This window comes from Leucoraja erinacea, chromosome 4, assembly GCF_028641065.1.
Source record: "Leucoraja erinacea ecotype New England chromosome 4, Leri_hhj_1, whole genome shotgun sequence".
In the NCBI taxonomy this organism is placed as follows: Eukaryota; Metazoa; Chordata; class Chondrichthyes; order Rajiformes; family Rajidae; genus Leucoraja; species Leucoraja erinaceus.
Window position 1 is genome coordinate 97,740,850 of NC_073380.1, and position 13,622 is coordinate 97,754,471.

General features: G+C 43.3%; 1 protein-coding gene across 5 annotated transcripts in view; it reads right to left on the reverse strand.

Moving 5' to 3' along the window:
- LOC129696711 (arf-GAP with SH3 domain, ANK repeat and PH domain-containing protein 1-like) overlaps nucleotides 1-13,363 on the reverse strand; it is a 196,086-nt gene extending 182,723 nt beyond the window's left edge. For 3 of the 5 annotated variants that reach the window (XM_055634835.1, XM_055634831.1, XM_055634830.1), the window contains exon 1: nucleotides 12,355-12,847. In XM_055634835.1, the coding sequence (XP_055490810.1) occupies nucleotides 12,355-12,581 (227 nt within the window). In that variant the 5' untranslated portion in view covers nucleotides 12,582-12,847. The other 2 variants (XM_055634834.1, XM_055634832.1) reach the window with 2 other exon arrangements.
- Between the last annotated feature and the right edge of the window lie 259 nt (nucleotides 13,364-13,622).

Here is a 13,622-nt window from a genome sequence, read left to right on the forward strand (position 1 = left end):
ATGAGAAACAAGATTCTCTGGTCTGATGAAACCAAGATTGAACTCTTTGGCCTGAATGCCAAGCGTCACGTCTGGAGGAAACCAGACACCGCTCATCACCTGGCCAATACCATACCTACGGAGGTGATGGCAGATCATGCTATGGGAATGTTCTTCAGCGGCAGGAACTAGGAGACTTGTCAGGTTCGAGGGAAAGATGAACGAAGTACAGAGATATCCTTGATGAAAACCTGCTCCAGAGCGTTCTGGACCTCAGACTGGAGCGGAGGTTCACCTTCCAACAGGACAACGACCCTAAGCACACAGCCAAGACAACACAGGAGTGGCTTTGTGACAAGTCTGTGAATGTCCTTGAGTGGCCCAGCCAGAGCCCGGACTTGAACCCGGTTGAATATCTCTGGAGGGACCCGAAAATAGCTGTGCATCAACGCTCCACATCCAACCTGACAGAGCTTGAGAGAAGAATGGGATAAATTACCCAAATACAGGTGTGCCAAGCTTGTACCCAAGAAGACTTGAGACTGTAATCACTGCCAAATGTGGAAAAAAGTGAAGGGGTCTGAACACTTTTTGAACGCACTGTATACAAAGGCACAGTGGCCCAGGGGGTGACATGGTGGTGCAAGGGTAGAGTTGCTGCCTTACAGCGACAGAGACTGGGTTTGATCCTGACTCCGGGCAGTCTATACTGAGTATGTACGATCTCCTTTTGGCCTCCGTGGGTTTTCTCTGGAAGCTCTGGATTCCTCCCACGCTACAAAGACGTACAGGTTTGTAGGTTGATTGGCCTGGTAAAATTGTACAATGTCCCTTGTGTGTGTAGGATAATGTTAGTGTACAGGGCTCGCTGGTCAGTGCACTGAAGGGCCTGTTTCTGCACTGTACCTCTAAACTAAACTATATTTGTGCACAAATCATGATAATTATAATTACTAGTCTCACTTTACAACATATGTTGGTCTATCTTTACTCTAATTAGTTTCATTATTCTGATTTAAATACGATGAAGCAGAATAGAACTGCAAAAAACTCAATTTTCCTCCCGCATACAATTTCTCTCTTTTTCTCTCATACTCTGTTGAGCCTTATTCTGTAGAGAAAAATTAATTAATGAACTATCAGGGGCCATAACTTCTGCAATCTTCACATGCTTGGTTAATATATAAAAAGGTTATAAATGAAGATTCCCTTATAGAAACATAGAAGTAGGCCATTCGGCCCTTCGAGCCTGCACCGCCATTCAATATGATCATGGCTGATCATCCAACTCAGTATCCTGTACCTGCCTTCTCTCCATACCCCCTGATCCCTTTAGCCACAAGGGTCACATCTAACTCCCTCTTAAATATAGCCAATGAACTGGCCTCAACTACCTTCTGTGGCAGAGAATTCCACAGATACACTACTTTCTGTGTGAAAAATGTTTTTCTCATCTCGGTCCTAAAAGACTTCACACTTATCCTTAAACTGTGACCCCTTGTTCTGGACTTCCCCAACATCGGGAACAATCTTCTTGCATCTAGCCTGTCCAACCCCTTAAGAGTTTTGTACGTTTCTATAAGATCCCCCCTCAATCTTCTAAATTCCAGCGAGAACAAGCCGAGTCTATCCAGTCTTTCTTCATATGAAAGTCCTGGTATCAGTCTGGTGAACCTTCTCATTCAAATGCTACATAATAATTTTATGTTGCCCATTCGACCACAAAAGCGTGTTTAATTGTAGGTGTGCCAAGTTTCTCCAGCATTTTTGTCAACACACAAATAATAGTCACTTATATCATAAATTAATAACCAGTAATACTAGGTAACCAGATCATAATAGTGCAAAGCCAAAGATCATAGTGCAACCAAAGCAAAGTTCATAATAGATTATAGTTTCTGAGATAAGCCTGTACTTAGTTTGCAAAAAATAAGTTTTTTTGCAGTTCTATTCTGTTTTATCTATATAATTAAAAGTCTCACCTTGACCACTTCCTGTCTGTGCTGTATATTGATTTTAGAAAAAACGCTACCCTGTATCACTGTGATTTTTGGCCATCTTACTCACAGTCCTCCTCCAGCCCCGAGGATTTTTCCCATCGATGAAAAATAAATAAGTTATAAGTGTTTAAAAAACTTTGAGATCAGATGGTTGGTCCTCTTGCCTGTCAATCACCGCAATGGAGATAACGCCCCTTCCGGGGGGTGGGGGTGCAGGACTATAAAACCCCGGGTGCCTGGACGTGAGTCAGTCACTCTGCAAGATCGCGAGGAAGAGGCCACGACTGTCATTCTAAGCTATAAATCAACTGAACTGTGAGTCTGCAATGTATTTGCAATAAATGATTTGTTATCCCTTAATGACAATGCCATGAGTTAGAAACATAGAAATTAGGTGCAGGAGTAGGCCATTCGGCCCTTCGAGCCTGCACCGCCATTCAATATGATCATGGATGATCATCCAACTCAGTATCCTGTACCTGCCTTCTCTCCATACCCCCTGATCCCCTTAGCCACAAGGGCCACATCTAACTCCCTCTTAAATATAGCCAATGAACTGGCCTCAACTACCCTCTGTGGCAGAGAGTTCCAGAGATTCACCACTCTCTGCGTGAAAAAAAGTTCTTCTCATCTCGGTTTTAAAGGATTTCCCCTTTATCCTTAAGCTGTGACCCCTTGTCCTGGACTTCCCTAACATCGGGAACAATCTTCCTGCATCTAGCCTGTCCAACCCCTTAAGAATTTTGTAAGTTTCTATAAGATCCCCTCTCAATCTTCTAAATTCTAGAGAGTATAGACCAAGTCTATCCAGTCTTTCTTCATAAGACAGTCCTGACATCCCAAGAATCAGTCTGGTGAACTGTCTCTGCACTCCCTCTATGGCAATAATGTCCTTACTCAGATTTGGAGACCAAAACTGTACGCAATACTCCAGGTGTGGTCTCACCAAGACCCTGTACAACTGCAGTAGAACCTCTCTGCTCCTATACTCAAATCCTTTTGCAATGAAAGCTAACATACCATTCGCTTTCTTTACTGCCTGCTGCACCTGCATGCCTACCTTCAATGACTGGTGTACCATGACACCCAGGTCTCGCTGCATCTCCCCCTTTCCCAATCGGCCACCATTTAGATAATAGTCTGCTTTCCTGTTTTTGCCACCAAAATGGATAACCTCACATTTATCCACATTATACTGCATCTGCCAAACATTTGCCCACTCACCCAGCCTATCCAAGTCACCCTGCAGTCTCCTAGCGTCCTCCTCACAGCTAACACTGCCCCCCAGCTTAGTGTCATCCGCAAACATGGAGATATTGCCTTCAATTCCCTCATCCAGATCATTAATATATATTGTAAATAGCTGGGGTCCCAGTACTGAGCCTTGGGGTACCCCACTAGTCACTGCCTGCCATTGTGAAAAGGACCCGTTTACTCCTACTCTTTGCTTCCTGTTTGCCAGCCAGTTCTCTATCCACATCAATACTGAACCCCCAATGCCTTGTGCTTTAAGTTTGTATACTAATCTCTTATGTGGGACCTTGTCGAAAGCCTTCTGGAAGTCCAGATACACCACATCCACTGGTTCTCCCCTATCCACGCTACTAGTTACATCCTCGAAAAATTCTATAAGATTCGTCAGACATGATTTACCTTTCGTAAATCCATGCTGACTTTGGCCAATGATTTCACCACTTTCCAAATGTGCTGCTATCCCATCTTTAATAACTGACTCTAGCAGTTTCCCCACTACCGATGTTAGACTAACTGGTCTGTAATTCCCCATTTTCTCTCTCCCTCCCTTCTTAAAAAGTGGGGTTACGTTTGCTACCCGCCAATCTTCAGGAACTACTCCAGAATCTAAAGAGTTTTGAAAGATTATTACTAATGCATCCACTATTTCTGGAGCTACTTCCTTAAGTACTCTGGGATGCAGCCTATCTGGCCCTGGGGATTTATCGGCCTTTAATCCATTCAATTTACCCAACACCACTTCCCGGCTAACCTGGATTTCACTCAATTCCTCCAACTCCTTTGACCCGCGGTCCCCTGCTATTTCCGGCAAATTATTTATGTCTTCCTTAGTGAAGACGGAACCAAAGTAGTTATTCAATTGGTCCGCCATATCCTTGTTCCCCATGATCAACTCACCTGTTTCTGACTGCAAGGGATCTACATTTGTTTTAACTAATCTCTTTCTTTTCACATATCTATAACAACTTTTGCAGTCAGTTTTTATGTTCCCTGCCAGTTTTCTTTCATAATCTATTTTTCCTTTCCTAATTAAGCCCTTTGTCCTCCTCTGCCGGTCTTTGAATTTCTCCCAGTCCTCCGGTATGCTGCTTTTTCTGGCTAATTTGTACGCATCATCCTTCGCTTTGATACTATCCCTGATTTCCCTTGTTATCCATGGATGTACTACCTTCCCTGATTTATTCTTTTGCCAAACTGGGATGAACAATTTTTGTAGTTCATCCATGCAGTCTTTAAATGTCTTCCATTGCATATCCACCGTCAACCCTTTTAGAATTAATTGCCAGTCAATCTTGGCCAATTCACGTCTCATACCCTCAAAGTTACCTTTCTTTAAGTTCAGAACCATTGTTTCTGAATTAACAATGTCACTCTCCATCCTAATGAAGAACTCAACCATATTATGGTCACTCTTGCCCAAGGGGGCATGTACAACAAGATTGCTAACTAACCCTTCCTCATTACTCAATACCCAGTCTAAAATAGCCTGCTCTCTCGTTGGTTCCTCTACATGTTGATATAGATAACTATCCCGCATACATTCCAAGAAATCCTCTTCCTCAGCACCCCTGCCAATTTGATTCACCCAATCTATATGTAGATTGAAGTCACCCATTATAACCGTTTTGCGTTTGTCGCACGCATTTCTAATTTCCTGTTTGATACCATCTCCAACTTCACTACTACTGTTAGGTGGCCTGTACACAACACCCACCAGCGTTTTCTGCCCCTTAGTGTTTTGCAGCTCTACCCATACCGATTCCACATCCTCCAAACTAATGTCCTTCCTTTCCATTGCATTAATCCCCTCTCTAATCAGTAACGCTACCCCACCTCCTTTTCCTTTCTGTCTATCCCTCCTGAATATTGAATATCCCTGGATGTTCAGCTCCCAGCCTTGGTCACCCTGGAGCCATGTCTCTGTGATCCCAACTATATCATAGTCATTAATAGCTATCTGCACATTCAACTCATCCACCTTATTACGAATGCTCCTTGCATTGAGACACAAAGCCTTCAGGCTTGTTTTTACAACACTCTTACCCCTTATACAATTATGTTGAAAAGTGGCCCTTTTTGATTTTTGCCCTGGTTTTGTCTGCCTGCCACTTTTACTTTTCACCTTGCTACCTATTTCTTCTACCCTCATTTTACACCCTTCGGTCTCTACGCTCACACATTTAAGAAACCCTTTCCCTTTAACTCCATCCTCCACTGTCCCATTCAACACCCCACCCCCCTTATTCAGTTTAAAGCCACCCGTGTAGCAGTGGCAGTTGTTTGGCCTGCTGCCCTGCCTGTGCTTTAAAGTGCAATGCTTTATTGGAAATGAAATGAAATAACAATGCCATGAGTTGTTTGCCCTGCTGCCCTGCCTGTGCTTGAAACTGCACTGCTTTATTAGGTCTGACTGTGTTTGGAAGGAATAAATGCTTTATTAGGTCTGACTGTGTTTGGAAGGAATAAATGCTTTATTAGGTCCGCATGTGTTTAGTCCAAAAGTCCCGCTCATTTCGTGACTTAGTGGACAGATTGCGCTGATTGCGTAATTTCAGGTGAGTGCAGAGGTCGTGCTGATTGCATAATTTCCGGTAAGTGCAAAGGTCATGCTGATTGTGGAAGTGCCACTGACTGCGGAAGCCCCATAGTGGAGAGGCTGCGCTCAGCCGTGTGAGTAGATTCAAGAAAGTTTACTGTAATATATATTGTGTGTGAGTGTATGTGTGTGTGAGTCTGTGTGTGTGTGTGTGTGTGTATGTGAGTGTATGTGTGTGTGAGAGTGTGAGTGTATATGTGTGTGTGTGAGTGTGTTTGAGGTGGAGTGTGGAGTGTGAGTGTGTGTGTGTATATGGGAATTGGTGGAGAGGTGGAATATTGCGTTCGGGGACCAGCCTTCCCGTGTGAAGCTGGGACACAACAGGTCCCACTTAGTCTAGTTGTATTTAAATCTGAACAATTAAACAAATTAAAATAAAGATAGACCAACATTTGTTGTAAAAATAATTATATGTAATTCTTACTTGTTGTAGCTTTTGGCCAGAGTGAGGCCCACCGTAAATTGGAGGAGCAGCACCTCATATTTTGCTTGGGTAGTTTACACACCAGCGGTATGAACATTGACTTCTCCAATTTCAGGTAGTCCCTGCTTTCTCCTTCTTTCCCCTCCCCTTCCCAGCTCTCCCTCAGCCCACTGTCTCCGCCTCTTCCTTTCTTCTTCCCCCCCAAATCTCACATCAGTCTGAAGAAGGGTCTCGACCCGAAACGTCGCCTATTTCCTTCGCTCCAAAGATTTTTGTCAACACACAAATAATAGTCACATATAATAAATTAATAACTGGTAATATTAGGTAATTAGTCACATATAATAAATTAATAACTGGTAATATTAGGTAATTAGTCACATATAATAAATTAATAAACGGTAATATTAGATCATAATAGTGCAAAGCCAAAGATCATAGTGCAACCAAACCAAAGTTCATAATAGATTATAATTTCTGAAATAAGTAAGCGCTGTGCAGTATTCATGGTTGGTGGGAGGAAATTGTTCTTTACCCTGGAGGTCATGGTTTTCAGGCTCCTGTACCTTTTTATCAATAGTAGTTGTGAGATGACAGTATGGCCAGGGTGGTGTAGGTTGATATTAGCTGCCTTTTGAGGTAGCGCCTCCTGTAGATCCCTTTGATGGCAGAGAGATCAGTATCCATGATGGACCAGGCAAAAGCATCCTCCTTCTCCAGCCCCCTCCATTCCTGGGCATATGAGTATGGAACCAGACTATGATACAAACTGTCAGTATAATCTCCACTTTACACTTGTAAAGGTTCAATAGATTATAGTCATACAGCATGGAAACAGGCCATTCAGCGCAACTTGCCCACGCCAACCAATCTACACTATTGCCCCATCTACACTAGTCCCTCCTGCCTGCGTTTGGTCCATATCCCTCTAAACATATCCATGTACCTGTCTAACTGTTTCTTCACCACGATCACCAAGTATTCGGTGGCATACCAAATCGCCTCAATCTTCTAAATAGAGACACTGATGAACTTTATTTGTGAATGCATTTATGAGCTGAGCCCAGGACAGATTTCTACGCCCAGGGACTTGAAATTGTCCGGTCGATAAATTGTCCGGTCGATTCATGGATCCTCGGCTTTCATTTCCTGAATTCAACAATCTGCATCATGTTGTTGAATGATGGTCTGTGGTCATGCCTGACATACATCTTCCTATTGTCCAAGTGGTCCAGTGCAGAGTGGAGAGCCAGCGAGATCACATCCCCTGGTGATCTGTTGTGATGGCAAATGGTAATGCCTCCAGTTCCTTACTACGGCAGGAGTTGAAATGGGAATATCAATGCCACCAGTCAGCAGTCATTGAGGCATGTCACCTTACTTTTCTTCGATTACATGCTATATTTATGGATGTCCTTTTAAAACAGGTGGGGACATTGGACCTCAGACCATAGTAGTGAAAGATTGAAAATATCTACAAAATCTCCAGCCGGTTGGTCCTCACAGTTTTTAAAGAATGTGAATTGAATTGAATACTTTATTGTGAACAGTGAAGTTCTTTGCTTGCATACCTTAGGTATGCAAATAGGCACCCATAAAAGGCACGTATAAAGTTACACAGGTCCCCCTCCCCCTCCCCACGGCAGTCCCCCCAATGCTGGGTCCTCCATTGTTCATTGTTCTTCCCCCTTCCTTCTGGCGGTCCTGCCACGCTGGGTACTCCTGTGTTCCTTCCCGCGCCAGCGGCGTCCTCACTTCCACATGTCCGTCCTCATCCGGCGCCATCATCGACCGCCACTCCGACCTCTCCACTATCGCCGCTGGGTTCTCTCCGCACTCCTCCGTGGCTACGGCCCAGCCCCCAGCCGTGGGCCCCGCCGAACCCGGCACCAGGTATACCCATGGGAGTCAGACACTTTCCGAGGATTCACCCTCGTGAAGGGTCTTCTGACATTATCTTAGATCACTGAGATTACAGTGTCATCGGAGGCTGTGGGGCCCAAGAAGGTAGAGTATACCAATGTTCTCCCTTTTGAAGCAAGCTGAGAAAGCATTGAGCTCATCTGGGAGTGATGCATTGCTGTCACGTGAGTGCCTACTTCGAGTCATACAGCACAGAAACAGGCCCTTCAGCCCAACTTGACCGTGACGAACATAATGTCTCATCTACACCACCCCCATTTTCCCACATTTGGCCCATATACCTCTAAGCCTTTTCTATCCTTGTATGTGTCCTAATGTATTTTAAATGTTATAGTAAGTGCCTCAACTACCTCCACCGGCAGCTCGGTCCATATGCCCATTACCCTCTGAAAATAGCCCCCCTCTCAAGTTCCCATTAAACCTTTCCCCTCTCACCTTAAACCTTTATTCTCTGCTTCTTGGTTCACCTAATCTGGATAAAAAGACTGTGCATTCACCTGATCTATCCCCTTTATGATTTTATACACCTTTGTAAGATCACCCTTCAGCCTCCTGCACTTCAAGGAATAAAGTCCTAGCCTGACAAACCTCTCCTTTCAGCACAGGCCCTCGATACTGGCAACATCCTCGTAGATCTTCACTGCACTCTTTCAAGTTTAATGGCATCACTCCTATAGTAGGGTGAGCAACACTAAACTCCAAATTCTACCTCACCAATGTATTGTCCAACTGTAACATGTCTTTCATAGAAACATAGAAATTAGGTGCAGGAGAAGGCCATTCGGCCCTTCGAGCCTGCACCGCCATTCAATATGATCATGGCTGATCATCCAACTCAGTATCCCGTACCTGCCTTCTCTCCATACCCTCTGATTTCCTTAGCCACAAGGGCCACATCTAACTCCCTCTTAAATATAGCCAATGAACTACCCTCTGTGGCAGAGAGTTCCAGAGATTCACCACTCTCTGTGTGAAAAAAGTTCTTCTCATCTCGGTTTTAAAGGATTTCCCCCTTATCCTTAAGCTGTGGCCCCTTGTCCTGGACTTCCCCAACATCGGGAACAATCTTCCTGCATCTAGCCTGTCCAACCCCTTAAGAATTTTGTAAGTTTCTATAAGATCCCCTCTCAATCTCCTAAATTCTAGAGAGTATAAACCAAGTCTATCCAGTCTTTCTTCATAAGACAGTCCTGACATCCCAGGAATCAGTCTGGTGAACCTTCTCTGCACTCCCTCTATGGCAATAATGTCCTTCCTCAGATTTGGAGACCAAAACTGTATGCAATACTCCAGGTGTGGTCTCACCAAGACCCTGTACAACTGCAGTAGAACCTCCCTGCTCCTATACTCAAATCCTTTTGCTATGAAAGCTAACATACCATTCGCTTTTTTCACTGCCTGCTGCACCTGCATGCCTACTTTCAATGACTGGTGTACCATGACACCCAGGTCTCGCTGCATCTCCCCTTTTCCTAATCGGCCACCATTTAGATAATAGTCTGCTTCCTGTTTTTGCCACCAAAATGGATAACCTCACATTTATCCACATTATACTGCATCTGCCAAACATTTGCCCACTCACCCAGCCTATCCAAGTCACCTTGCAGTCTCCTAGCATCCTCCTCACAGCTGACACTGCCCCACAGCTTAGTGCCATCCGCAAACTTGGAGATATTGCCTTCAATTCCCTCATCCAGATCATTAATATATATTGTAAATAGCTGGGGTCCCAGCACTGAGCCTTGCGGTACCCCACTAGTCACTGCCCGCCATTGTGAAAAGGACCCGTTTACTCCTACTCTTTGCTTCCTGTTTGCCAGCCAGTTCTCTATCCACATCAATACTGAACCCTCAATGCCGTGTGCTTTACCAACTTCCCAACTTCTACGCTCAACACCCTGACTGATGAAGGCCACTGTAGCAAAAACTTTATTTACCACCAATCTACCGATGAAGTGAGTTTCAGGGTACTCACAGAAATCTCTGCTCTATAATCCTCCCCAGGGCCCCGCCACTCACTGTGTAGATCCTGCCCTGGTTTGACTTCTGAGTTACTCCAGCATTTTTGTGTCTACCTTCGATTTCTTTCACTGTCTGCCAAACCACCTACTACAATGTCATCTACTAACTTACTAATCATGACTTGTACATTTTCATCCAAATAATTTTTGCAATACTAACTATTTATCTCACTCCTTTGCATTTTAAGTATTGTTTTTTTTTTAAATGTTTTTTTAACTTTCTACTTAATGTACCTATTTCAATCCAGTCATATTCTCCATCCCTTTCTACATCTAATTTGAAATTGCATTAAATATTCTACCTGACACTTCCTGGTTCAGACTCTGCAATGCTAAGAATTCTCCAACCTGATTGGTGAGGGAGACGGGATGGGCAAATGTTTGGCAGATGCAGTATAATGTGGATAAATGTGAGGTTATCCATTTTGGTGGCAAAAACAGGAAAGCAGACTATTATCTAAATGGTGTGCGATTAGGAAAAGGGGAGATGCAACGGGAATGCTGGAGAAACTCAGCGGGCGAGGCAGCATCTATGGAGCGAAGGAATAGGCGGCGTTTCGGGTCGAGATGTACGAGAGGTCGGTTAACCTTTTTCACCCAGATAGTTGTGAATTTATGGAATTCCCTGCCACAGAGGGCAGTGGAGGCCAGGTCACTGGATGGACATAAGGGAGAGTTAGATAGAGCTCAGGGGGCTAGTGGAGTCAAGGGATATGGAGAGCAGGCAGGCACGGGTTATTGATAGGTACAATCAGCCATGATCACAATGAATGGCGGTGCTGGCTCGAAGGGCCGAATGGCCTCCTCCTGCACCTATTTTCTATGTCTATGATAATTGCGTGGGAGGAATCGCAGTGCAAAAAAATCTCTGAAATTAGGCAGGACCCTATTTACAAGCGTTCTTTACCTGACAACTGCAAAATACCATTTTAATTTTTATTTTAACTGGTGCATGCAAGTAAAGGCAACGTGCAAACTCCCATTCTGTGTATCTCCCCCTCTCTCTCACACACACACACACATACACAATTTAATCTATTGCGCCACCTTCCGGATGTAAAACCAGGAACAATAGCAATCAACTAAGGATGTACGCAATTCAAGGGTGAATATATATGCTTATAGTGCCACATCATCATTTTGTTCTAAAGAGAAAACCTTTCCACGAATTAAAAGTGTAGTCAACGCCGACCTTTCAGTTTTTAATTCCCGTACACTTAGGCATTTGTAGAAATCGTTCGAACTGCTCCACCCGAAAAAAAACTGCACGGTTATTTTAGCATTGTTTAACAGAGGGGTGAAATCTGCTGTGCAAAAAACGGTAAATGAAAAGTCTGCTTTTACATTCAGAGCTCTATGGAATGTGACCTCTCAAGTGCACTCTAGGGAAGAATAACACCAAGCACACAAATTAAATAGCTGACTGAGATAAATTGACCCAGAATAACATTTGAACATAAACATTTCACCAGCTTGCATACGATAAGGGCACCGTGGGAGGTTGGGGTTTTCTTGCGCGCTATCAACCTCGCTACATGATTTATCTGGTTTAGATTTTTCAAACGCACTTAAAGCAGTGCTTTTTCGCGCGATCTTTTCTTCCAGCAGCTCATAATTTTTCAGAAATTCAGAAGAAATGTGTGTGTGTGTGTGTATGTGTGTGTGTATGTTTTGAGTTCGGGGGAGATTAACAAAAATCCAGACAATCCATGATATCTTTTCAAAAATTCAATCGGAGAAACAACAGATCAAATTAACTTTAAAAAAAGGTAGTGAGGGAATCAGAATCATAGCATTATTATATTTTATGCATGGTGTTTGTTATTGCTACTAGAGGTGTCGCAGCCACGGCCAGTGCTCAAATTAAAACATTTCTGATTTGGATGTCTTTGGTCAACTAGCTTCAGGAACGTCAAGAAAATGTCAACTTCCCGGCAACTTTTGTGTCACTTTGCCCATCGGTAGGCAATTTCCTCAATTCCCTTTCTCTCGTCCTACAGACGGATATTCACTGGGTCCTGCCTAACAGGGATTGGCCCAAAGGGGGGGTTAAAAAAAACTCAAGGACAACTTTTCGAAAACGTTCACGGATAAACAATGATAACACACGCTCGTTGTCGGGAAAGACGGCCCTAGTGTGATTAACCCTTGCCTTACCGGTTCCATAAGGAATCCCTGGAGGAGAACGTTGATAATCTGGAAGTTGAAGACCTCATGGTTTGTTTCACAACGAATACGTGAATGGAAGCGGCGATGTTGGCTTCTGCAATATCGAAGTGAAGATGTAAACTGCAGCTTACTTGTATCACACAGGGGCTCGTTGCCCATTTAATAAGGCGATTGGGAGAAACGGGAACAACGCAATCCAGATATAACAGCCACATAAACAAAGTTTGTCTTTTGGAGAGAGTTGTTAAAATCTATGGAAACAAATGCTCTGCCCGCAACGCTATAAAATCGAATGCCTATGTTGGATGAGAAAGTAAGCAAGCCGCTAAAGATTTATAGGTTGGTCGAAATTATTTACATTATAACGTTTCAAGTTCCAGCAAATACTTTCAAAAAACAATTTAGACGTCGATAGCTGTTTAGAAGTCTATTCAGTCGAAAATGTAAGAGTTCAAGGTACAACTAGAGAAAGAAAAAAAATAACAAAACATACCATACATATTTACGGATCATTTTTTTGATATACATTATTTAGGACTATTAAAAAAAAGACTTAGTGCCCCGCCACCAACTTAACCTAATGCAGCAGTTTCTCAGACCACGCCTATCGTTTTCAGCAACCTACCAAGATTGAAACTGATTTTCTTCCAAAATTGACCAAAGTCTGTAGACGAGATTATCTGCCATTATATCATTTTCGTCTTCGCGTTCGACCGCCGGGGTCTCTAGTAGTGAAACCGACTGTTACAAAAATATTGTTGAACCGAAGCCAGCTCGGGAGAGACGAGAATTGTGATTTGTGTCCATATCCGTTTCTTGTGCTCTGTGGAAAATTGGGAATCAGAAACGGAAGGAAAATCCACCATGTGAGCGGCACGAAATACAATGGAAAGAGATGTGGCTGACAGGACGGACTCCAGGAAATCGACCAATGCAACGGAAATCGGAAAAACGTAAAAACACGCCAAGAAACTGCACATCTTCAGATTTAATCACGAATCTGTTCATTGTTTGTACAACACGATTAATCCACATTTCAAATTATTAAATGAATATAATAATCACATTTAAACCATTACGTTTTAATATATGCTAATATGGGATAAAGATGGTGAAAGATATTGTGTCAATAGACCTGACCCACATTATAGAGTTCCTCTATAATCTTCGGACTTGACCCACAGTTAACTGGTCAATTCAAAAAGTCAAACAACAGCATAGAAAAATACTGTCGTTTTACATTTTAAACATCCAGT